This window comes from Anneissia japonica, unplaced genomic scaffold, assembly GCF_011630105.1.
Source record: "Anneissia japonica isolate Jap-2015-1 unplaced genomic scaffold, ASM1163010v1 scaffold287727_len1644234_cov201, whole genome shotgun sequence".
NCBI classification, from domain to species: domain Eukaryota; kingdom Metazoa; phylum Echinodermata; class Crinoidea; order Comatulida; family Comatulidae; genus Anneissia; species Anneissia japonica.
The window spans coordinates 1,550,512-1,576,753 of NW_022713615.1; the positions used below are offsets into that span (position 1 = coordinate 1,550,512).

The following is a 26,242-nucleotide window of genomic DNA, read 5'->3' on the forward strand; positions in this document are numbered from 1 at the left end:
TATGGGCATGCCCATATGTATTTTCCCAGATATTTGGCACATGGGCCCCATGCGGATTAAATGTGGGCATTTCCATATTTATCTGCCCAGGTATTTACCATATGGGGCCCATGTACTTTAAATATGGGCATTCACATATATATTTGCCTATATATTTGGCATATGGGCTCCATATGGGTAAACCATGGGCAAGGCCCATATGTGATTGCCCAGACGGATCCCATAAAGGAAAAATATGGGGTAGCCCATAAGACTTTTCCCAGATATTTTGCATATGGGCCCCATGTGGGACTGTTACCTGGGATTGTACGACGGACTAGTACTAAATTGTGCCCTGATTGGGGTGCTGGCATTCAGTGCATTGGGAAACGGTTCTGATCCGATGTGAATTCAGATTAAGACTGGCCCTGTTTTTAGCTGACAGTAGTTTTCTTAATGTAATTTGGAAGATTTGTAAATTCAACTTTAATTTCATGCATGCAGATTAAAGGCATTCTCTTTATTTTTGATTGTGATTTTATGATTTTTTCCCAGTATAAGTTTGTTAAATCCCTGTTGCATTGTAGTACCTGTCTTCCTCGGAAGACACATGGTCGTCATTGATGAGATTCGTTGACAATCAGTCACTGCTGGTGTTTACTTTTATAGCCAAGAGCCACTGTGAAAGTGGTTTGGTGCAGCAGGAATGGTTTGGTTTCCCAAGCTCGAGGCCGGGGATTCAAAACCAAAATTTATATAGCGCCCAACTTTCTCTGCTCACTGGTCATTGCTGCTTGTCCACGCATGACCCATATGCAGCAAACTATAGAGATTTACCATTATGCTACACAAATGTATTTCTCTTTACTATGTTTTTTATTGCATGTTTAGTGGCCTTGAGCTTGTACTATCAGAATCAAGTGATGAATCCTCTGCAGGCTGGCGAGACAAGTCACCACTTCCAAGGTGAGTATTAAATGTAGAACCACCAAATCCTATGATCAGTGGGTACTAAGAGGCCCAACAAGAGGTCTGGCAATTTGCAGTGTTTATTTAGCGCTGCTTGGATCCATGGGCAAAACCTAAGGCAATTTTCGGGGCAATTTTGGTCCAGTTTAGAGCATGTTTGTGTTCATGTCTTGGTCCGACGAGTCATTTCCAATGAGGGCTTGGCCTGTTTAACCTGCAAGTGTCATCACTACAATAATAATATTATTTATACACAATTTTTTTACATGGAAGACTTATTTCAAAAAAATTGTTCTGCAAGTCTGTGTGGGAAAGGAAACAAAATAAAATTAATAAAAAGGGAAGCATTAAAAATACAACAACATAAGGTTACCATTGACCTATCTATCTAACAGTGTATCTTTAAAATCTTGATTTTTTTTTTGTGCCAAGTGCTACTGTATATTCATTTGCAGTATTATGTTTCCAGAGGTGCCTCATTAATAAGGCTTGAGATTGCCTTGTGAGGCACCTCTGCGTGAAATTTTAAAGAAAAAAAAAACTTAACTGTACAGTTTATAAAATTTTTATAAAATTATGACTTAAGAAAGATCTATGAGAAAGTCAACATTTTGTAACCAGTCAACATTTTGTCACCTGGACCCTCCACGGAACCAAAAGACCTCTTGCTACTCCACCACAGGTACCTTTCAACCTGACACTTTGAGACCTGAAATGCTTTGGTTACAAAATGTCCAGGTTGCGAAGCTCCCGCAATAGATAATACAAAACAAATTTCAGTCTGCCACCCACCTAATATTTGAGCAATCGTGCTTTCTTAGTTTTGTTGCTTCCGGTTTTAATTTCTCATTTAATAGCAGCAGAATCTGCTCACATGCCTTTTTCAGTGTGGATCTTAATAAATACGTAACAATTTTTTATTAAGTTTTTAATAATCAATATTTTGATATTGATTTTTATTTATGTAAGTTTATTTGTGTGCGTTAACTATGATTAAAATTATTCTTTCTATAGGAACCTTCAGGGTGATGATTCTGGGTATGGGACTGTTGATTTGGACAAAGGTAAAAACTTATTTGTATACTGATGAACTTTAATTTTGATTCTGTTTTTGTTTCATGGTGCTTTGATGTTTTTGTTTCATGGTGCTTTGATGTTTTTGTTTTTTTTTTCTATCATGGCAAACCTGGCAAATTCAATATTCAAGCTTGTGGGTCAATATACACTGAAATATATTTGCCGTAATGGGGTAAAAAAGGTATAAGAAAATTAACAAAAATTAAACTATGATATTATATTTTTTATAGATCAGTCAGTCACTGGGTTAGATACTCATATAGATCAATCAGTCACTGGGTTAGATACTCAACTAGAGAAGGATGACCAACAAAAGTAAGTATTTCTGTATGAAATTCTGTTTAGTTTTTTTCTATAGTAAGTACAGTAGTTAATCAAATACAATAATCAATATTTTGATATTGATTTTTATTTATGTGAGTTGCTACTTCGTGTGCATTAACTATGATTAAAATTATTCTTTCTATAGGAACCTTCAGGGTGATGATTCTGGGTATGGGACTGTTGATTTGGACAAAGGTAAAAACTTATTTGTATACTGATGAACTTTAATTTTGATTCTGTTTTTGTTTCATGGTGCTTTGATGTTTTTTTGATTTTTTTTCAATCATGGCAAACCTGGCAAATTCAACAATATTCAAGCTTGTGGGTCAATATACACTTAAATATATTTGCCGTAATGGGGTAAAAAAGGTACAAGAAAATTAACAAAAATCAAACTATGATTTTATATTTTTTATAGATCAATCAGTCACTGGGTTAGATACTCATATAGATCAATCAGTCACTGGGTTAGATACTCATATAGATCAATCAGTCACTGGGTTAGATACTCAACTAGAGAAGGATGACCAACAAAAGTAAGTATTTCTGTATGAAATTCTGTTTAGTTTTTTTCTATTGTAAGTACAGTAGTTAATCAAATACAATTTAGGAGGTTTAAAAGGTAAGTTGCTTCAGACTCTTTATCATATTTGATACTTGAAGCTATGTAATACATTAAATATTGTTATATGAAGTTTTTTTGTAGTTTATGAATTTATTTCATTATATGTTTTGAATGACAAGTGAGTACTCTTTTTAATGAATATGATTTCTCTTTTCAAAATAAATGGCTTTTTTTTTACCCCTCATCTTTCTTTCCTCGAATCTTTGATGACCCCCATATTATCATAGCCATGTCGTCATTTCTAAATCATATTCAACGAGCATAAACTTCAGGTCAAGGTTGAATGTCATATGAAGGGGAAAATTTGTGCGGCATTACCGACCTGAGAAATTTGAGACAGGGCGGCAGACTGTATTTCGACACTATCAGACTGATATATAGTTCATATGAAGGAAAAATTCATGTGGCATTACCGACCAACGGGTGTTTTTAATTGAATGACACTTGACAAGGTTCAATTTTTGTGCCTTTACTGTCCACATGCACGTCATGATGGGCGTGTACGTGTGCGTAAAACTTTAAATGTTTAAATTGCTTTTTTTATACATGCTAAATTATAGCACATTTTAGGACATTTTGAGCATTCATAAATTTTTCAATCCGTGTCTCGAGCGCACCCTGAGTGTCAAAGTTCAAATGTGCAGTGGATCACCACCTAACTAACGGGTTCAAGTCTAGTTTTTTTTTTTTGTTTTTTTTTTAGGTCAGTGTTCACTCAGTTGACTGAGGTTGCCCTGGAAACTGGAGAGTGTACTGCCCAAAACTCTATAATAGTTACAAATAGACAACCTAGTGATGAAGGTAAATGTTTTTAATGATATGTATTGTACTGTATTTAGTCTTTTAATAGTTTATACATCCCCTAAATACAGTTGAACTTGTCTAAGTCGAATCCAAAATGACATTGAAAAATTATGCGACTTAGATAAAATTTGACTTACAGATTGTTAATTAATAGAAAACACAACAATTTGGCATGTAAAATAAGATTGACTTAGAAATTAATCGAGTTGGGCAAAGTTGACTTAGACAAGTTTAACTGTAATGCGAGTTGACGATGATATTTTTATTTAGTCCATATCCTCATCATTCTAATCACTACTATGCAAGAGTTTTATAAGTTGTTTAGCGAACTTATTTTTAAAGCTCTTCTGGGGAAGGCAAAAAAGGAAGAGTAAAATTTAATACATATAAGAGGAGAAACATTGTTTTCACAAGGTTGTACTGTAATGAGAGTGAAGGTTCCAATTTTGACAGATATAGTTAGGTTAAAGGTCATGTGATACATCTTAATGTATTGGGAAGATGATTTCTTATCAATTCTAGTTCCATAATCTTCATTTGATTGCAGATGCTGTCTGTGGAAACATACAAGATGAACATGGGTAACAAATATTTTTATTGCTTGATAAGTTACTTAATTTTATTTGGTAGGAGAATAACCCATAACTTGCAGCATCATTGTGCTGAGTTGCGACGGGCCTGAAATGATCCATAACATACTCTTCCAAAATGCTCACAAGCCAGGCTTGTACACTGGCCTTCCATTTTAAGTCCTTTTCTGAGATTTAGTTCTGCCAAACCAAACCATGTCTGTAGTTAGCGATGCCTCTGTCTTCCTGCTCGGCCATGCACAGATCATATTGTGAAAGGCGTTATAAGCATGGAGGTATTATTGAGACAGAGATCACTCGGTAACAGATCCCTTTGACGCGACAAACCAATGTTTTCCCTGCTTTTGAATTGCGCGCGGGCGTATTACCCTATAATTCACATTTTTTCTTAGCAACAACTTGGCAACGACATGCTTTTTATGCTTCAACACAGCAGTTGTGCGATAAACCGTTAGATTTTAACTCATTAAATATCTTTAAACTTATCAATGTTCCCCTGATTGGATTTTTTTGTACTTCTAGTATGTTATTATGTGTATATTTTAGGAACAGATTTACTTTTGTATTCATTATAATTTTGTCTAAAGATCGATTTGTTCGTCTATAAAGCTAAGGCAGCTTAAAACTGAAAATTACTCTTATTTTGGATTGAATTTTCTAATAGTCCACACTCGTTCACACTAAAATGACTTCGTTTTAATCCTTAATCATTCATTAATTCTGTTAAAATTGGAATTATTGAGTTTTATCCAATTTATGCAAATTCAAGTGGAATTATACCATACTTTTAAATCTCACATGTAAATGTTTCATTAAATTTGAAACTCGTTGTTTGTAGAAATATTATATGTTTGGAATTTCATGAATGATAAATGTATTAGCTTCAAGGTGGAAACAATTGCGCAGCCATATTGATTGACTGTAAGTAGTGCACATTGAAAAAAGAAGGTGAACTCAATTTCGCCATGTTCTATTTTTTGGTAAACTAAACCTGTTGAGTATTTGGTAGTGGAGAACACATTAGACTTCAATGGCATCACGCAAACCTACTTCACTTGCTGCGGCAGTTTTCATCCTGGCCCATTTGCCTAATGCTGCCTGCGCAGAGCTTTTTCGAGTGATCTCCCCAATAATACCTCCATGGTATAACATTAAAGAAATCTTCTTTTTTTTTCTTTAGAAACGAGAATGAACAGATTGAATCTGATGGTGACCCAAAAACGCTAATTTTAAGTTTCCTGTTTTTGATGTTATTTGGTATTTTAAAGTAAGACACTTTCTGTATTTTTTTTATTAAGTTGTTTTCATGATACAATACAAATCTGTATACTATAAATAGAGGTTTGTCTCTGAGTGTACTAACTGTTTCAGTCAGGGGCTTGGGATGGTTTTGGCCCTCGGGGATGAAATTGAGAATGTTGGACCTAATTAGCTGCTATAGGTGGTATCAGTTAATAAGTCCTGCTTACATATATATTGGCAATCCTTAACCATGGATAAATATATTAAATTATTAATAAAATCTAAAGTACATGTCCAAATTATCAAAACTGTGGTATGCCCATATACAATACATCACAAATCTTTTCATATACTCATTTCAATACTGGAGGTTCAGATTTAGTAAAAATATAATTTAACAAAATTACAAAAAGAACAAGGAAATGAAAGAAATGATAAAGTGAGGTAAAAGAATAAAAATCCAATGCACAAATGAAATTAAAAGGTAACATAAATCAACTAAATAGTATATGGTCATGATGGGATGTCATCATGACCATATATAGTCATGATGTGCCTATACAGTATATGTTCATGATGTGATGTCATCATGACCATATATAGTCATGATGTGCCTATATATGTTCATGATGTGATGTCATCATGACCATATATAGTCATGATGTGCCTATATATGTTCATGATGTGATGTCATCATGACCATATATAGTCATGATGTGCCTATATATGGTCATTATGTGATGTCATCATGACCATATATAGTCATGATGTGCCTATATATGTTCATGATGTGATGTCATCATGACCATATATAGTCATGATGTGCCTATATATGTTCATGATGTGATGTCATGACCATATATAGTCATGATGTGCCTATATATGTTCATGATGTGATGTCATCATGACCATATTTAAGTATGTCACACACTTTTGTCAAACGTGTGACATACTTAAATGTGTCACACGTTTTTTGTCAAATGAAAATTGGTAGTGTAGACAGGACTTAAACAGAATAGAAAGCTGAAGCATATTTGTCATTTCCATGAAAATAAATAATTTTCAAGACAGCTGTTTCGTTTGCTAACACATTCTGTGTCCATTCTATGCACAATCTATTTTGATTAACTTTCAAAGATGAGGTATATAGGGCAGAAGTGGAAAGATCACACAGTTTTCCAGTCAGTCTAAATCAAATTTTATGGCCACTCACATTTAATAACCCCCTTGCCCATCATTAAAATCCACTCTTTTTTGTTTAGAATTTACCAATGTTTCACCCACCCACCCTTACTTTATAGCTACAACCCAGAAACTCTGTTCGTTTAATATTTATGTTTACTCTTATGATGCATGTAGAGTACATTGCATGTTTATGAATATTTTAGAAAATCACTTCCTTGAATTATTTATATCTTAAAGTCCGGAAATAACTGAACCCTGTCAACCTATGGATAGATGCTCCCCACCACCAACAAGTACAGGTATTATTAATGCTCAATGAAATACTGTATAATCAGGGTTCGAAATAACGCTGGTCCGCTGGCCAATGGCTAGTAAAATGTATGGCGGACCTGTTAACTGTCTCTTATACACATCTAGATGTGTATAAGAGACAGCCTCTTAACGATGTCTTTACAAAATATTTCACACAGATAATGTCAACAAGATCGCTATTTTCTGTTTATTGTCATGTGTTAATGTCCGCTACGAACAACCTCGGTCTCAGCATGGTCTCGGTCATTCAAGGCGAACCGATGAACATCACGCACTAGCCTAGACCATAGAGGGGAATCCATGGCTAGGCTAGACGTACAGAGGGAAATCACCTTCTCCGCATGTATAGCGACAAGGAGAAGTTGATTTCCGTCTGTGTGAGCGCCGTGAAGTTAAAACATCCATGTCATGTATCCATCCCACAATGCAACGTGGGACAAAAAGTTAATAAACAACACAACGATTTCCAGACGAAATGAACCGTTCGTACAGTCCCAATAACATTGCCATGGAGATTATCTAATAATTAAAACGACACGCCAGTAAAATGTTAGATAAAGCACGGAGTTGGATAAAGTCAAAGTTACACCTTCCATTGTTTTAATAAAGTGCATTATCGCCTATGAATACTTCAAAATCGACTGTAATCAATCTGAAATGAAAAAGGAACGCAAAGCAATTGTTTCTACGACGGCTCTTTTTCAGTAGACGTTTAATTCGGATTTGGTATGTCATTAGATTCATATATCAGTCTACATGTAAATTACACTCACATTCCCCAAAAACATTGCTAATTACGGAGGGAATTTGCAGAGAATAAAATTTTAATTTGTTAGATTTATTTTTAGATTTTACTCTAAAATAAAACAAAACCACGAGGGTTTCTTATTCATTTTAATAAATTTGTTTAATTAAAAAATTATCGGTTTACACTAAGCTTGTTCCTCTGTCAGCAAGCTGACTATGAAACTTTGGGCGATCTGACGTCACCACAGCCAAGCACATGGGATTTTTGCCCAGCAACATGACCCCACGAAAAAAATTAACCAATTAGCGGGCAGAGTTTAGGAGGCGCGACCTGATATTTACAACAAGAAGTCGCATCGTCGTTACCACGAAGAATGTGTTGTTTACAGTTTAATTAGAAAAAAATGTCAGACCGAAAATGCAAGTAAAAAAAATATAAAAGCATTCATTTTATTGGTACAGTAATACAATTTGCTGTACACTACAGCTGAACAACAGGTACTGTACGTATTACAGTATATGGTAAATATATGGTAAAACTTTTTTCGTAGGCTAGTCATACCGAATTCACTGGGCTAGCCTATGCTGCTAAGCCTATTTTTAGCGTCTATGCCTAGGCTAGGCCCTAACTGGCCTGCCTTATTCGGAAAGAATTCAATAGAAATGTTCCACAAACCGATCTTTCTTGAAAACCGAACATCGTAGCGAACATCGTATTGTACATACAAATAGATTCCTGTATTTATATTTCGCGGCATAATTTCCCATACAGAGACAACAGAAAGATTTTTCTGACCCCCTAGGACATTGTTGTCTCGATCGGCCCAAATTTCGCCCCCCTTTTTTGGACATCACTGGATCCGCCCCTGGCTAGTGAAAGGGATTGAGGACCAGTAAAAATATTAATTCACTGGTCCACTTGGCTAGTTAAAAAAAACCTTAAGGGAAACCCCTGATAATGCTATACAATATAACAAAAAGGCCAGAATTATGAAAAAAACATGTTGGAGAGCCAAGTTTGTAATATAGGTTGAATAAACTGATGTAAGGTGTCAGATGTGAGAAGGCAAGGCATTCCAACAGGAAACATGAAGCCCAAGCAAAAGTACATGTTGAGGGTTGCATTGATTGTGCAAGAAGAAAACTTAGAGACCACTTATTGCTATATGGATGGATGAGTCAAAATGAACTTTGGTGGAGCATAAAAATATGTAAAGTATCTTGTGAATCAGCAACGGTCAGTAGGTTTAGCACAGGGGCGATACTTGTCATTCAAGAGTTTTAAGGGCCAAACGGCAGCAATGTTTTGCACTCTTGAATTTTGGGAATGTCCTTTACCGTTGGACTGTGGAGCAGTAAGTTAAGCAGTTCAGGCATGAACCAGAATCTCAGTTGACCTCGGATCAAGACACTTTTTGATGCTTCCGATTCATCGAATCGCCTGAAGCTCGGCTTTGTGGCTGTTAGATACTTAATTGGATCAACTGCAGGTCCATAATGAGTCTTTGAGGTTTGATAATTGAGGTGTTGATTTTGGCTGAAGGAGTCCAAATGGCAAAATATAACTTTAAAAAAAAGAAGTGCTCTGTTTCTGCATCATTCATTACAATACTGTTAGACTAACCCCATGATTAATTTTGGTACAGCAAGGTACAAGCTTTCTAACTGCAGATAAGGGATGAATATGGTATTATGAGCGTGCAACACACACACCACATTGTGTGTGGTAATCGCCCCACCAGAAAGTAAAATAAAGAAAACAAGGGCCAAACTGAGCCTTGTGGATTGTTGAACATGAAATATATTGAGTGCAGGGTTCAACAAACATCCTCTATGGCAACTCAATGGAACCTTTCATTTAGATAATAATGCAAACTATTGCTAGGCTATACCACAAATGCTGGTTCTTAGCTCAATCTGTCAAACCCAAGAATATATCATAGAAAGAACTGTAGCAAAATGCAAGCAACTGGGCAAGAAGTGGAGGTTTTATGCAGCATATGGAATATACTGTATATTAAAAGAAGATATACAGTATATTTGAATAAACATACAAACAATATAACATATTAGGTGTACCCGATGCTAAACCATTGATTATTTATTTTGGTATAAGCATGTAAAAGAACATTAAGCTAAAAGACTTAACTATTTCCCTATTCATTTTTCCTAGGAATCCTGTGCTCAGCTGCGAATATTGAAGAGCTTTTAGCTGGGATTTCTTCAAGTTGTATACAGGAGGAAACTGATGAGACTGAACAACAGGGAACCACAAAGAAGAAGAAAAAGAAATTGAAAAAGAGAAAGAAGAAAAAGTTGACAAGGCCCACTCCAGAAAAAAACACCAGTCGCCACACAACAGTGCCATTTTATGATGATATTCGATACGGAATTGAGGTTAGTATGCTTTACTTTATTAAATTGTATATCTTATTGTTTCCTTTTTTAGTTCTGATCAGGAGCTTTAGGAATACCCTGCTGATCGTGTGCTTTTTTGCTGATTTACTGTACTGTGTAATTTTGAAGGAGCTCTAGAAACACCCGGCTGATTGATTGATTAATAGATCTTTTTTGTATTGGCAGACATTAAGGCCAACACACTCTACTGCCTCTATTATAATGCCCTCATCAGAGCATTCAAGATTTGGAGAACTTGTTTAAATATGGATGAACACATCATTGTAAAGAAAAATGTTTATTTTTATTTTTTGCAGGAAACAGCAGCTCAGCAAGTCATGTATACAGGAGGTAACTATTCCAAATTGTTTTATACTGTTTATTTTTTAGCCATTCTGACCTTCTTAACATTATAGATTTAGTGTCAGTTGTAGTGGTAATAACAATAAACAAATTTTATTACTCACCTACTACACTATTTAGGATATTCCCCGGAGCCCTGTTCACCTCTCTGTCTTCGTATCGTAACAAGGGAGTGTGTTTTCAAGCCAACGTCGTCGTCTACCTGCTGATTTCACGCATGGCCAGTTACATCTAAAGTACGACTCACTCAGCAGCTTGTCGATGACGTAACCACATTACTCTCCCATATTTAATTGTTGGTTGAAAACCATAATAACGTAACTGAATGTCATGGGCTTTTTGCTTTTGCGAGACAGAAGTCAGAGCTCTAAATTTGTTGGTTTATTTAGTTTATTTAATTATTTTTCATCATTACTTTACCCATGACATTCAGTTATGTTGTTCTTGTTTTCTGACACTAAATCTATAATGTTAAGAGGGTCGGAATAGCTAAAAAATAAACAGTATAAAACAATGTCAATAATGAACCTGAAAAGGCTTAATCAATTATGTTACAACATGAATGTATTGTCAAACTATTCCAAAGTTTCATACTTTTAACAATGTGATACAGCAATAAGGCTTCTTGATTCAAGTCTTAACAGTCATGTTTCAAAGCAGATACAGACCACTTCCTTGCGGAAGGTGCGATCAGTCTACATGCATGTGTTGACATGTGATTAGACACCTGTTATGTAAAGCTTTTGATCTACCACCTGTAAGCTACCACTTATAATGTATAGCTGTTGACAGCCACTTGTTTGTAACCACATGTGATGTACAGCCTCTGATCTGCCACCCTCTAACCAGTGGCAGACTGAAGGGGCGCATACTGGAAAATTGAGCCATGCACACAAATCCAAGAAGCAGTGCATTCAAGCCAGTGTGTTAACACCCTTTAGCATTCGAAGGAATAAGACTTTTCCTTATTGCAAAGGATGCTGCTAGAAAATATATATCTTAGTGGCTTCTTTATGTCAACAAAGCTATAAAGGTGTCACTTTTAAAATGTTGTGTTCAATTAATTAATGAACCCCCTGTGATGAATTATGGTAATTATATATTTAATTGTTTTTTTACAGGTGTACAGCCATTTCATCTTCCAGTTCCATATGGAATTCAGGAGGTTAGTATTATTTAATTACAGTAATTGAATAAATATTCATTATTTTTTAGAATATTAAAAAAATATAAACGCATGATTATAAGAAAATGTGTATTTGTTTATTTTCAGGAAATGGAAGAGCCACCAGACGTAGATAGAGGAGGTAAGTTTACCAAGGTTCACACCTTTAAGCAGTGTAATATTGCTATCAGACTTTAGAATTCAGATCAAGTGCTTAAGGGTTTGAGTTGATGCTAACCACTTTTTTGCGTCTTTGGCAAACATCTTGGTAAGATAATAGGGAGCTTTTGATTGGTGCGATGACGCGCGACGCTAGAGCAGAATTACTCATGCGTGACCGTTCTGCCGGACGTCTTACATTCTCGGCATACATAGATTTTGACCAAATTGCAATTTTTTTTTTTATACCTTGTTTAGTGAACCAATATTGATTAGCTCGCCAATATTAATGATTTCGAATAAAAATGAAATTTTATTTTTATAACGACTAACTCACTATTCTACTAGGAATCCACAAATATTACTGTCTCAAAATCAATTGTAGATTTTAAGACAGTAAATATCTGTGGATTCCTAGTAGGATAGTGAATTAGTGTATGTAGATTGATGAACTGGACTGGAATGGTTGTTAATATATTTTTGATTGTCTATGAATCTAATAATTAGTGAAATGTAGTGCTACACATATAGCATTTAAACTTATATAGCATTTAAACCATTATATACATTCGTTATTATGTGATTGATAGAGGAAACAATAATTCAATATTAAATTAATAACTTAGATGCAGGAAGATGTTTACAGAATTTATATTGTGGATCTCCATACAAATTGAATTTTCATTATCTCTTAGGTGGTGTCATACGCATACCAGAACTTCTACCATTTGGCGTCGAAGTGGTACGGCTATTTTTATATTTTCTGTTTTTAATTTGTTGCTGTTTTTCTGTGTGTTTACCATTGTCTTTTAAGTAAGAGACTGGTAAAAATAATTGTATTATACAAAACAAATATATGGCTGAAATTTTGATAATGAGGAAGATTAAAAATATTCTAAATCATTTTTCATTAGGAGGACCCTGGTGGTGAATCCTGGTTATGTTTGCCCTAGCAACTTGACCATAACATTCAAGCTTCAAAGGGATTCCAGTGCGGTAGACCTTATGTATGCAATGACCTTGCTGCACCAAAACTTTGGAACCAGTACCAAATGATACCGAAACCTTAGAAAATCCGGGATGGTTTCCGGCGGGGGATAGTTTTACCAATGAGTTAATTTAGTGTATTTAAGCGTATAGAGTGTAGTGATTATAGTATCCTAGGTACAATAAACTGCATCTGGTTACATACTATGTTTTTTTAGAAATGGAAATTTTGTCAATTTATTGTATTTGATTGCTACAGTTGAACCTGCCTAAGTTGAATCCAAAATTCCATTAAAATATTGATCAACGTAGATAAAATTTGACCTACAGATTGTTAATTAATGGAAAACAACAATTTGGCATGTAAAATAAGATCGACTTAGAACGAATTATATGACTTACTGTAGGCAAGTTTAACTGTATATACATATAGGAGTGAAAGGTGAAATTTTGCCCTCCCTGACATGTTATTGTACTGAATACTCCCTACGTCCCCAAATAGTTGCGAAAAACTTGCAAGTGATTTGGATTGGACTCAAACCCATGACCTCCAGATAACTAATATATATGTCTGTAGTAAACTTACTAATGTGATTATCTAAATTTTATTTTATCTCTTTTAGTAAAATAAATGTTAGGTCAAAATATTCTAAAAATTGTAAATGATTGTGAATTCAAATGTAAAACAAAGTGCCTGCAGGAAATGAAATATAAAAGAACAACCAACTGAGGTATGGGGTCAAAGTGAAGAGCCAGTTTGATTGCAGCTCTGGAATTGTGGGAATTTTAATGTTCCGATAGATTAGGCAATAATTTTTTATATCTTGTTTAGCGAACCTGCTGACCGCCATAATGATTTCCAAAAAAGTTTTTTTGACAATTAGCACACCTGCTGCCACAAAAAAAAATTGGGAAATTTCAGAAGTATTCCATTTTATCTGTCATTGCCTTGACATCTCCAAAAACGATAAGTATATTTCTTCCTAATATATAAATTTAAAGCATTTAACCATCCCGTTACTACACTGTTTACATTCACCAGTAAAATTTTATTTTTATTTTCTCCGTCTGGATGTTTTTGGCAAAACTCTTTGAAGATAAATAACAAAATTATTTTCCCGCTGTCTGACAATCTTTAAAAAAATAAGTTTGCAAAACAAGGTACAAAAAAATCCCACCTTACTAGTTAAAATGTGAAGATTTAAGATTTTATGGGGGGAAAAAAATCTAATCAGATATGGGCCTTTTTACTAGAGAGTGCATCTATATATTTTTTTTAGAACAAAATATTTTTATTTTACTAATATAAATGAATGAATATAATGTATATAATATAATATATAATCTAATATTGCTTTTTAGATAAATTTTATTGCATCTCTTATAATGGTTGAATGGATGTTGGATCAGATGAAATCAAATAAAGATATAAAATCCATAGTTTTAATTGATATATTGAGTATGTGAGTAGATGAATATAATTTATAAAGTGAAACCAAATATGTGGCAAAGACAAGCCAAACCAGTCACTCTTTGCAAATCGTGTTTGAGAAAATGGCAAAAACATGCTGGAATGTCAAAATGTTTAAAATCTATTTTATTGCACTAAACTAACCTTTATATATGTATACAATTTTCCCCATTTTTAACGTTAAAACAACAATTTTTAACGATTATTTATAATTTTGCCTGAGAAATGCCCGATATCATAAACTTCCTTAAATGCTTGAAACTTCATAAGGATTTAAATGATCTTTTTACTGTTTTTTTAGCTCTCATTTTACAGTTTAACTCTCATTTACTGTATTAATAACAATCAATTTTTGCAAACATTGACTAATTTGGCTTCTCTTTGCCACATATATACAACATAATAATCTAATTGCTTTTTAGATAGTGTTCTTGATATTATAGTACTGTATTGTTAATATTGAGATTGCTGTATACTGTCCAGAAGGGTTTTTGAAGGCGAATTTATTCGAGGGAGATATTTATTGTTTTGAGTGTAAAATATATTATATATATATTATGATTATACTAAAATAAGTGTCCCATAATTTCACTGTTAATGTGGAACTACAACACATAATGGTTGTCAAAATTGATCATTCCTGTTTTTATCAGCTTCTTTATGGAATGACCTTCTGGAGGATATAAAAAAATGAACCTTCAGTTGAAATGTTAAGAAGTCCCTTAAAAAACACATTTTCACGTCATATTTTTCTCCTCTTGTTTACTTTTCTGGCAATCTTACTCTCATCGGATTTTTGTATCATCATTGTAGGATAGGCTAGATTTCACTAGAGCTCCAGAGAGTACTGATCCAGCGAGCCTTTTATATTAGGCTTCAAAGTGCTGGAGAACGGAGCAGTGAAAGTGATTCTATTGCTTTGTTGCCATTTTCTTTGTTTGATTTCCATGTAACATTAGGATATTTCGTGGTTACTTTTCTTTTTGTTCATGTAAAGTGCGTAGAAGCAATTTTATTGTATTATGCGCTGTATAAGACTTATTGATCCCAACCATGTTAGAAAAAATGTAATTCTACTGGAATAGAACATTAATAGAATGTGTTGACAATGATGTTGCATTCATTAGATCTGTTTACCATAATTTAGGGGCATTTATTCAAGGTATTCATTTTATGTGCATCTGTTATAAGAATGTCAGATGAGAGGAGATCCAATAAAGATAAAATGAAATGTGGTATTTATTTTATGTGCATCTGTTATGAGAATGTTAGATGAGAGGAGATCCAATAAAGATAAAATGACAAGTTCTGTTCTGTGTACTTCATTTGTGAAGATTAGAATCAATATATTTCATTCAGTTTTGGTTTTTGTTGCTGCGATAGATTTACTCATAGCGTGGAAATTGTAACTGCAAGGAATAGTGCTATAGAAGAATCAGTTACAAAGAACTTCATTTTTGAAGACAACTTTTAGGCCAATATACATTCTTGTTCACAATTATTATATTGTACAGAGTGGCTATGCTTTCACCGAGATGTAGTGCATTGAGATAGTGAGAGTTAGTTTTAAGGTTAGTGTAAAGTCAATCAGTCAGTGCGTAGGGTTTTCGATCACTTCGGTGTAAATATATTCGCAGCGTATAACGTAAATGTTAACTTGATATAAGGAAAGCCACCATTATGCTGATGAGACTGGCTTCAGATTTTTTTATCTTCTCGCTGCCATATCAATGGATCACAAAAGGGGAATTTAAAGCAAGAAGACACGGGCGGGTCCATATCCCCCTGAGGTCACTGTTAACATAACACTCAAAAAACTGAAAAGTTACATCATTAATCATTAATATCATTAGATATTTATTCCTCAATTTCCTATTGATAAAAAACCTTGTATGTATGTATGATGTGGTGCTACCTATATTATAGAGTGTACCTAGGATTCTTCTTACAACTGAAACTCCAAAAAACTCCCAGGCCCCATGAAGAGGCTGTAATAGCATACCACATGTCTAATTGGCTCATCCTGGTTCACTAAGATATACAGTATATGCTAGACAACTGTTTAGTACTCTTAAAATACAGGTCTCCCTCCAATTAAACACCACTTTTGGGACCAGGGTTGACATCATTTTTAGCAGCTAAAATAATAATAATAAGAAAAGACAGTTGTTCATTTGGAACCAAAGGCCTTTAATTGGAGGTGGTTTTTAATTAGAGGGAGACCTGTATTTAAATACTCCACAAATCTCAGCCGACACCTCGCACAACTGGCTAACGTCTCTATTTATTGTTGTGACGTCATGGCTCGCTGGCTCACACTTGTGATATGTCTCGCACTTGTGATCAAATAACACGCTGGCTCACACTTTGGCAACACTCGCCCCTAGAAAACCCGCCCTTGGAAACTTGCCCCATAAAAAAATGTACACTTCCTAGACCATGCAGTCTTCAAAATAAAAATTGTAACCTTTGGTAATCAACTACATTTTCCACATACATAGAAATTTTTTAAACTTTATTTAAAAAAACCTAAACCATAATTCACCACTATAGACACTTTTTGACAAAAATGAAAAATTACGACTTTGTTACCCAATGAGAAGTGTTCTAATATAGACAATGGGTTGTGTCTCATTATTTGTTATATTTTTATTATTCATTATTTTCACTTGACTCGCATAAATAATTTTGTTCGAAGAACATTTATATGCAGTTGTACTTTTCAGCACTTCACTTGCAATTTCTAGTTATAATACTGTACTATATAACCACTTATAATTACTATGGTATAAATATTACTATTGGACAATCTAGTGCTGTATTTAAAGTATTCTCAGTGCGGCATCATGAATTATTATATACACGATTAGAAAATTATAACCCCATTAGAAAATTATAAACCACCTGAGATTGTCAAACGGACACTAATAATTTACCCATTCAACCAAAGAGATTTAGTCCCTAGTATTTTGGTGTAAAAAGTACAATTTGTACTATTTAAACCATAAAATCTTTATCCCTTGACCACCACCAGGGGTTGTATTCCAATCCTGATTGGAAGTCCTTTGATTTGGGCCCCTGCGGGACTATTTAGACCGTTTATCAGCAGGTTTCTGGAATCACCACTGGGTAGGCCATGCGTTTTATGTAGAAAGGATTTAACCTAAAGCACACAATAAGGCTCATACATCCTTGCCTGGGCACACCTTTGGTATGGTAAAATCAATCCTTTTTTGTCCCTCAAAATGCAGGGGGGGCTGATGGAGCTGTAGGTTGGGCTGCAGTTTGAGAGGCAAATCGGTCCTGGGTGTGGTAAGCAGCAGTAGGCTGCTGGTACTGAGGTGGTGCCTGTCCTGGGTATGAGCCACCAGCATGAACTGTAGAAGCACCTGGATAGCCCTGCTGGCTAGGCTGTTGCATTGAAGCTTGATAGCCGTATTGGCTAGACTGCTGAGCTGGGTAACCATGTTGGCTAGGTGACTGCATTGGAACTGGGTAGCCCTGTGGTTTATGCTGTTGGGTTGGTGCAGGATGGCTTTGTTGATTTGGCTGCTGAGGAGGAGATGGATTTGGCTTTATGCCGTGTTTCTTCATCCATGAAAGAAACTGGTCAGGTACCTCTGCTAAGACCTCCTTGGCTAGTCTAGCTTGGCTTAGCATCGCACTCGATGAAGAGCCTACACCACCAACAAAGTCTCTCAAGGGAACAAACTGGAATTTAAAAAATTAATATTTTTATTTTTTCTATTTATTTAACTTCACACAGGCAAATGTACAATACAACAACAGGTGAACAATTGCACTTCTGATAGCGGCCAATCCCGAATTGCACAGGTATACTAACAAGATAAAATATGATGTATATATAATTTTAAAATGTAACACTAAACTATGTAAAATATATAAAATAATTTCAGGAATTGCACATAATGACCAGAAATTTAAATTAGGCAACATTTGGCACAGCGACAACATGACAGACTGTAAACATTATTTACATTGAGCTTACCTAAAAGAAGATCATTGTTTAAATATTAAAATTTATTAATGAATATTATTATGACTTTAATTATATCCCCTTACACCGACAGCAGCCCCAAAGTCCTTAAAAATTATAGGTAGCATATTTTAATCTTGTAGAAGAGTACAGCCAATTGTGATGGAAAGATTGATAAAAAGTAAATTAAAAAAATCAGATCTCCAAGTAGCCAACAAAGATGATGTACCTTCCCCACATCCATCACATCCGTCCCAAGCCTTCACCAACTCCTACCTAGTATGAACATTTACCTGGACAATATCACGTTCTGCATTTTTTCCTCTGTAAGAAAGAATTTGTTTGTCGCCATCAAGAACTTCCATAGCTACAAGAACAAGACAAATCCATTATTTTTATTTTATTTTTTATTTATTTATTTCCAAACCAACAGTGAAAAATCGCCACTTACAGGATGGACATAAAATATACAATATAAACTCTAAAAATACAGAACTACAGGCAGGACAATCAAAATTATTTAAAAGCAGAGAGATTATTTTTAAAAACCTAATGTCTTAAAAATACATTGAAACCTACCATCAAATTCTGCAGGGCCAACTCCAATGATGATAATGGACAGTGGTAAACTGCTTGCCTGAAGAGTAGAGAAGATTCAGTATGTTAAAATTATATTTCAAATTTAAGGCCTGTTTATACTTCAACGATAACAATAAGAAAGAAAAGAAATAAGAGAGGTTTTTACACTAGAACGATTTGATATTGATTTATCAGTTATGCGATAACAACATATTATGACAAATCAAATCAGATGATGTCATAATCATGGTAAAACATTAAAATCGTAGTAGTAGCAACGATTTTATCGTTTTTCCATGATTATGACGTCATCTGATTTGATTTGTTAAAATATTTTGTTATCGTATACACGATAAATCGTTATCGAATCGTTCTAGTGTAAAAACCTCTCATTATCGTTGAAGTATAAACAGGCCTTAAGTCAGGAAATATGAGACTTGCCATCCCAAAACTAACGTAATGTTGCTAAATCTTAAACCATGGTAAAACTGAGTAATTAGCATAAGAATGTGGTGGTGCTGTACACTTTAGTACAGAGAGGCCAGAATAATTTTACTAATTAATTTGGCAAAATAAAGTTGATTCCATTAAATGACCTACTAGACTGTAAAACCTTGAATTGAAGCCCTCGGCTTCTTTTTTTTTTTTTGCAAACTTTGGATGGGCTTCTTTACAAGATGGGCTTCTTTTCAAGGCTACTTCTGCAAAGTAAAGAGGGGGGCTTCTTTTCAAAATGATTGCTGTAAATTTTGGGAATTTGTACTATAAAACAATAATTAAGGCAACTGTAACATCAATCTGTATCATGGAGTGCATTAACTGGCATTAAATCACCTAAACTACTGTATAAGCCAAGCTTGTTTTTAATTATGTTTTTTGGAAAATGTGTGTACATAAGTGTGCAAGTCCACATCAAAAATAGAAAAAGAAAAAATATTAATAGTTACTTACCTTTATAATTGCATCCTTGGTGAAGTCCATATCAGAAATAATGCCATCAGTTATAATCAATAAGATAAAGTAGTTTGAGCCATCAGGATAAGCTTGTGCAAACCTATTAAAATTACATAACAAAAATTGGTAATATATAAAATTTACAATCAATTGTAATGTAATGTAATAGTAGAGCAATGTTAGTCTGGTAGACGTATGAAATAAAAACACTGGTAGCACTTTAAAGGCTAACTTCAAGCTTTCGCCAGCAGGCTATGCTGGCTTCATCAGTTGTAGTGAAACCAGCATAGACTTCAGGGTGAAAGCTTGTGTATTAAATAATTAGTCTATTAGTGCTTTAATTTCATGCTGTAATGTAGCAGAGTTGGTTTTATATAGCGTTTGAGTCTCAAATCGTTTGATATGTGGTCTAGCTTGTACAGTAACACGCCTATCCTCTCTAAAAGTCTCTTCGTGTCTGAGCTAGCCCTTAAACCAGTACCAGCTACTCTCGTCTGTCCACAGCAGGGGCTATGGACCAGTACATTTTAAATTTTTAATTCAATTATGCAAGATTCATCCCATCCATTATTTTCAGACATTATCATAAATAGATCGGGAAGGGTTAGACATAAACAAAACAAAATATCCACAAACCGTTTTAAAAATTCAGCATTGTACATCGCTTGTAATTTATTTAATCAAAATTTCAGAAGATAACTGCACAGGACTCAAATTTTTATTTTCTAAGAAATCTTTATTGAACGATTCTATGTCATGTACAACAAATATCTCAGAATGTATTATTTTGACAATAAAGTTGACTTGTATCTTGTATCTTGTACATCTGGTTAACCTTACTCACCTCAAAAGTTGTACTGGTTCTTTAAAGTGCAATATGCCAGATTGTGTACACTAGGCCTATGGTTTAATAAGCCTTATACGAAAAGACTCAACCACCAGAAAACCATAGGTGGGTGTGCCATTCGAACAAACACTGGTAATATGGATGAACATTGTGGCGCCCTTACCCTAATCGATCAGCCATTTGACTCACTTGTACAATTTATATTATCAATTTACATCTATAGACACATGTACAGTAATTGCCTTAGTATCGGACAACAGAGTTATTACTGGAGCAATATATTGCTAACTCAAATGAATTTGATCCTCTAAAATTGAAGCTTAATACGAAAGCATATTCGGCAGCAAAATAACATAGTAAAGTGTCATACATGCTGTACTTACCTTGCCACATGATTTATAACTGGTGAAAAATTTGTAGGACCGTGTAGTTGAATGTATGGTAGACATGATTTGTAGGCCTGCATTACCCCTTGGATTCCAGCACAAAAGGGGTTTTGTTCATTGAAATTCTGAAATGATATCAATGATAATTTGATTGAAAAATATACACAAGGAATTTTACAGATACTCCTCAAGTCAGTCACATCCCCTCACACACTTCATACACCAGTGTAGACATGCATCAACCCTACAGATGCTAATTGATTAACATTTTTACTTGAAAGGATTCAAGCACTTTAGGGAAGTTGTATCTAAAAGTATATTAAGTGGAAGTTCAGTGTGGTATGCTCCAATATATAATACTATATAGTCACATTCATTGAGTTTTTGACCCAGAAAGTTGTAGATTAATAAAAAATTTTTCATTAAAAATTTAGTCTAATCAATTAAATATTAAAAACTGGATCCTGGTTAGATATTTGAACTACCACTTTTGAATGCTTAAGAAGTAGAATCTACTCACTACAGCAAATTCATGCGAAACTCTTCCGTCTGGTGGAATTCTGGCACCGAACCCCAAGACTGGAAAGAGCTTGTCCGAATCATAGTCCTGTAGGATCTGGCCTACGGCCATTATGGCTTGTTCGTAAGCATTTATTCTGTTACCGCTAATGTAATGCAAGGAGTTAGCCTGTGATGGTGCCCCTACAATGAGTGAAGGTTAAAGGTCAATTTTCAATGCAGGCAAGAAGTCATTTTGGTGTTTTTTGATAATTTAATGATTGTAAATTTTAAAAACGCTAAGACCAAAATTATAAGTGGCATCCATTTTTTAAATCCTTTTTACAAGAGTGGTCACAGACATGTTTTAGTATGCCACTCTTAAAAATAATTTTAAAAATGGAGGACACCTAATGATGTTAATGGCACAAATACTGATACTGTAGTTACTATATTCATGATAGTGATGAGGAAATGATCATATTATATACATTGATGATTACAACTATTGACATTTATTCAAATACGAGAACTACTGAGGAAATATATTGTGAAATGTAGTAGAAAATCACACAAAGTTCACAAAAAAAATCTAATCAAGTGCAGTTAAACTATTGACATTTGTATAGTAGAAGATCACAAAAAAAACAGTCAAATGCAGTTCAAATGCGATTCAGCAAATTAAAAAAAAAAAAACAAATCAATTGAAACCCACCATTTGATGCAGTAAAATCAATGGCCACAGTAAAATTAACTTGTGTTCCTCCTGTGATATAGTCAAGAAAAGAGACTCCTGCTTCCACAGTACATTTTATTAATGAAATAGTACCAGACGATTTGTACCCTTTTTTCTTGGCCTTTTTTTTCGGGTTGATCAGCTAAGAGATATAGAGAATACAATTAGCCAATCAGACAAAAGCCCTATATTTTAGGGCACAATTAGCCAAATCGATAGGCTCGGTATCTTAGGAGGCAATTAAACAAGCAGCCTAGCCAGGTTTTTTTTTTAAAGTACATGATATATATGAATGTGATGTTCGTAATAACATAGATGATATTTTCAGATTTTTTTATGTAATATAATGATAATGCCATGATAATCTGATTTGTAATCTGTTCTGTTTTTTATGTACAGCACATTGAGAGCTTGCTTACTTGCGCTATATAAGAATGAACTATTATTATTATTTATAATGGTCGAAATATCTTTGAATATGTCAAATACAAAAACGTCACATAGCATTTATAGTTTTACAATAGCTTCCTCAAATTTTAATTTACCTCATATGTATTTTCATGTGGAGTACCCTCTCGTAAGTGTCTCATGTTGGTTCTGAACTCACCAATAAAATCATCACTAATGAAAAAAGAACAACATTACTGTTACCAAAGTAATGAAGAGACATAACAAACTATGTAACAAACTACCGGTGATTTTTTTTGGTTCCTTCCTTCTGTAGCATCTTGAGCACTACTGCAGTGGATATATGTGCTTTATAAATCTTATAATTATTATTATTATTATTATTATTACACTGCTTGACATAGCAAAAACATAATAAGGGGGATGCACAGTATGCTTGGTTGTTGTCAATTGGACTTTGTGATATGTCCCGGCTTGTTGGCCTGTTCCATTTGTTTGGAATCCCAAAGATAAAAAGCTGCGTGACCAGCAGTGGCTGACAGGGAATTCAAACCTCAACGGGACGACTAGAGCCTTGGTCAGTGTCCCATAATAAAAGTCTGTGGTAGTGTTCACGGGTAGAATTTTTATGGCTTAGTATGGCCCAACATGTACTTTTTAGACCACAATATTTGGGATCGAAAATCAAAATAATGTTATTTGGACGAGAAAATAATTTGTGGTGTTGGCCAGTCCGATGGGAGAAAATGTCCTTGTCCCCTGCCCAGCGCCACCACTGTGCACACCCCCTTCCACATTAAATTATAGAATGTACATAAATGGCATACCTTCCATCGCTATCCCAATCATAGCATTCCACTTTTATTGTACGATCATAGTCTCCATTACACAGCGATGCCACTGGAATACAGAACTCTCTCCAGGTTGGATCTAAGGTGTTCTTTATGTATTCTGTCTTATGGGCTATGGTAAAGCTAGAGATTCAAGTCAAATATATAAAAGATCAAAATTTAACTGTATTGAAAAGTAAATGGAAATATTAGCACAGTCATCTATTTTTACAATAATAGGCCTATTTATTTGTTTCAAATTGGAATGGAAGTGGATGAAAGATTTGGTTCAATTTAAGATGAAACATATGCTAGATGCAAGTATGGCCTTAGAACAGCAAAACAGCAATTTTGTTGCAGCCACCAAAAAACCTATGTGTGTGGCCGTCTACCATCTTAGGTGGCCGCCTACCATCTTAGGCTAGTAAACCCCTGCCACATTAGAGTTACACCTTTATGCATATAGAAAAAAGGGGAACAAAGTCGTTAATAAGATAGGAAAGAGTTCAAAAGCAAAGCTTTGCATGCCAAACATTTTACATAAAAGTTTATTTCTATAATTTCAAATTATGTAGATGAGATTTGCTAATGTAAAAATAACAATGATTCCCTTTAACTGTAACTGAAATTTGGAATAAAAATGTAGCTTATTATATAATAATGATTATTATATATAACAATAATAATAATTGTGAACTTATATAGCGCATAATGTAAAATACCTCTATGCACTTTACAGCAGGGATCGCAGGTGGATAAATTATTTACAGTTTCACCTAATAAAAAAAATAAATGAATAACAACTAAATAAATATTAATATTAACTTGGTTCTGGTATTTGATTTCTAAATGATAATCATGAATATTATAATAATTTAGCTTTTTAAAGGACATATGCTACATGTTTCTCAGCAACAACAATGTAAAAAGCATGATGTTCAGATTTGGAACTTGAGCAAAGTAATGAGCTGGATTTACTTTTGTGGAGCTTTAAACAGTTCCAGTCCATAAGCCTCATAATGAAATGTAATGGACCTTTCCGCTAAGCCCCGCCCCTTGGATATTGTTGCTAAGGTCCCACAAGGCGACAGTGTTAAAACATACGCAAACACGTGCGTTTGTGGGACAACACGTGTGTTTGTGAAACGCGCGCGTATTCCTAGCGATGTTCTGATTAGTCAGTTGTTAAGTTTGATTGACACTCCGGAAAGGTCTATTTATAAAGCATAATGAACCCTGTGGGAGAACAGCAGATTAAAACTCAACAGGTATCTCGGTATAAATAGGAAAACTGTATTTATTCAAATACACCTTCATTTAATTTTAAATAAATTCCCCCTTGAATAAACACCCTTCCCGAGCTTTATTTGGAATAAACGGCTCACTCGAATTAAAACCATGGGGCATTAATTTTTCCTCACATGAACACCACCCCCCCCCCCTTCTCCACCTCTAAAGACTGTAAACAAAAGTAATGAGAGCAATATCATTCTCAATACATTCTATTAATATTCTACTCCAGTAGTATTATATTTTTTCTAACCTGGTTTATTTTAGTATATACATATCCATTTTACACCAAAAAAAAAAATAAACACCTCACTCAAATAAACTCTCCCTTCTCGACAATAAACACCCCAAGGCGTTTATTCGAATAATACGGTATATGAAAATAAGAGTGTATATAAATTGAAGTAGAGAGCAAAGAATAAATTTACTGAAATTTCAATCATTGGTTATTGTTGATAAGGATGATGCTAATGATGGTAGTGAATATCGGCAATGCCGCAGTAACAAACTCGCACTGCCACAGTGTGGAAAAAAGCTGCTGTTTTCTATTGGCTCTGACATGGTGCCAAAAAACTGTAGTTTTTTTTTATCGCCACTGCCACCAAAATACTGCATTTTTATATATTTAATATTTAATTTTTAAAAAATTAACAGCCAAAGATTGTTAAATTTGGATATTTATTAAGTTGTTCTTTAAATTCAGTAATATAAGACCAAATGTTTAGTTTTGGTGCCTACACCTATGTTTTTAATGTCAGCGAATTCATCTATATCACTCAAAATAATGTATTAGGTGATAATTATTAATCATTGCGTTCATTTCAATCGCGTATTCCTTGATTTATTTTTAACAAAAACTGAAAACGTTAATCAGCACCTAAAATTGTTAAAATTCAACAAATACGGCTCATGTAAAGGTAAAACGTCGGAGCTTCCAGGGACTTGGAGAAAGGAATACCTACTTCCACTCCATACTCTTAAAATGCTTGCTTAGTCCTTAGTATTACCTCTTTTTGATATATTGTTGTTTTGTCTGGTCAAATTGTAATGTTCAATATTCTAATTGTTTACAAGTTCAAATGAACAGATTATGTAGAATTGTTTTGTCTGTTGATATTAATACTTCCGTTGATGTTATGTTAATGGAATGAACTGATATGTTAATGAACTTATGTTAATGGAATGAACTGATAGCCTTAATGACTTTTAAATGTTTAAAAGGGTATGCGCCATCTTATTTATCATCTAAATTTAAATTTAATATCGAATCCCATTCAAAATGTACACGTAGTCAATCTCATAATAACCTTTTTGTACCACA

The 26,242-nt window shown here is 34.3% G+C and overlaps 2 protein-coding genes and 1 long non-coding RNA gene across 3 annotated transcripts in view; 2 read left to right on the forward strand and 1 right to left on the reverse strand.

The window, feature by feature from the left end:
* Positions 1 to 11,794, forward strand: part of LOC117108550 — an 18,560-nt gene extending 6,766 nt beyond the window's left edge. The window contains exons 3-14 of the mRNA XM_033250593.1: positions 871 to 945; positions 1,963 to 2,012; positions 2,256 to 2,340; positions 2,495 to 2,544; positions 2,768 to 2,885; positions 3,678 to 3,775; positions 4,326 to 4,359; positions 5,549 to 5,635; positions 7,033 to 7,094; positions 10,028 to 10,338; positions 10,569 to 10,602; positions 11,736 to 11,794. Coding sequence (XP_033106484.1) covers positions 871 to 945; positions 1,963 to 2,012; positions 2,256 to 2,340; positions 2,495 to 2,544; positions 2,768 to 2,885; positions 3,678 to 3,775; positions 4,326 to 4,359; positions 5,549 to 5,635; positions 7,033 to 7,094; positions 10,028 to 10,338; positions 10,569 to 10,602; positions 11,736 to 11,794 — 1,063 coding nt within the window. The remainder of the gene's footprint in view (positions 1 to 870; positions 946 to 1,962; positions 2,013 to 2,255; positions 2,341 to 2,494; positions 2,545 to 2,767; positions 2,886 to 3,677; positions 3,776 to 4,325; positions 4,360 to 5,548; positions 5,636 to 7,032; positions 7,095 to 10,027; positions 10,339 to 10,568; positions 10,603 to 11,735) is intronic.
* A 91-nt stretch (positions 11,795 to 11,885) lies between these two features.
* On the forward strand, positions 11,886 to 13,599 carry LOC117108594. The gene is made up of 3 exons (XR_004445387.1): positions 11,886 to 11,921; positions 12,634 to 12,680; positions 12,853 to 13,599. It is a non-coding gene; the product is annotated as an uncharacterized LOC117108594 (long non-coding RNA).
* Positions 13,600 to 17,038: 3,439 nt separating this feature from the next.
* The window catches only part of LOC117108551 (copine-5-like), a 15,033-nt gene continuing 5,829 nt past the window's right edge, over positions 17,039 to 26,242 (reverse strand). The window contains exons 7-15 of the mRNA XM_033250594.1: positions 23,629 to 23,784; positions 22,939 to 23,014; positions 22,373 to 22,535; positions 21,680 to 21,861; positions 21,157 to 21,284; positions 19,924 to 20,026; positions 18,973 to 19,030; positions 18,687 to 18,760; positions 17,039 to 18,107 (exon numbers count right to left, since the gene is read on the reverse strand). Of these exons, the coding sequence (XP_033106485.1) occupies positions 17,637 to 18,107; positions 18,687 to 18,760; positions 18,973 to 19,030; positions 19,924 to 20,026; positions 21,157 to 21,284; positions 21,680 to 21,861; positions 22,373 to 22,535; positions 22,939 to 23,014; positions 23,629 to 23,784 (1,411 nt within the window). The 3' untranslated portion in view covers positions 17,039 to 17,636. The remainder of the gene's footprint in view (positions 18,108 to 18,686; positions 18,761 to 18,972; positions 19,031 to 19,923; positions 20,027 to 21,156; positions 21,285 to 21,679; positions 21,862 to 22,372; positions 22,536 to 22,938; positions 23,015 to 23,628; positions 23,785 to 26,242) is intronic.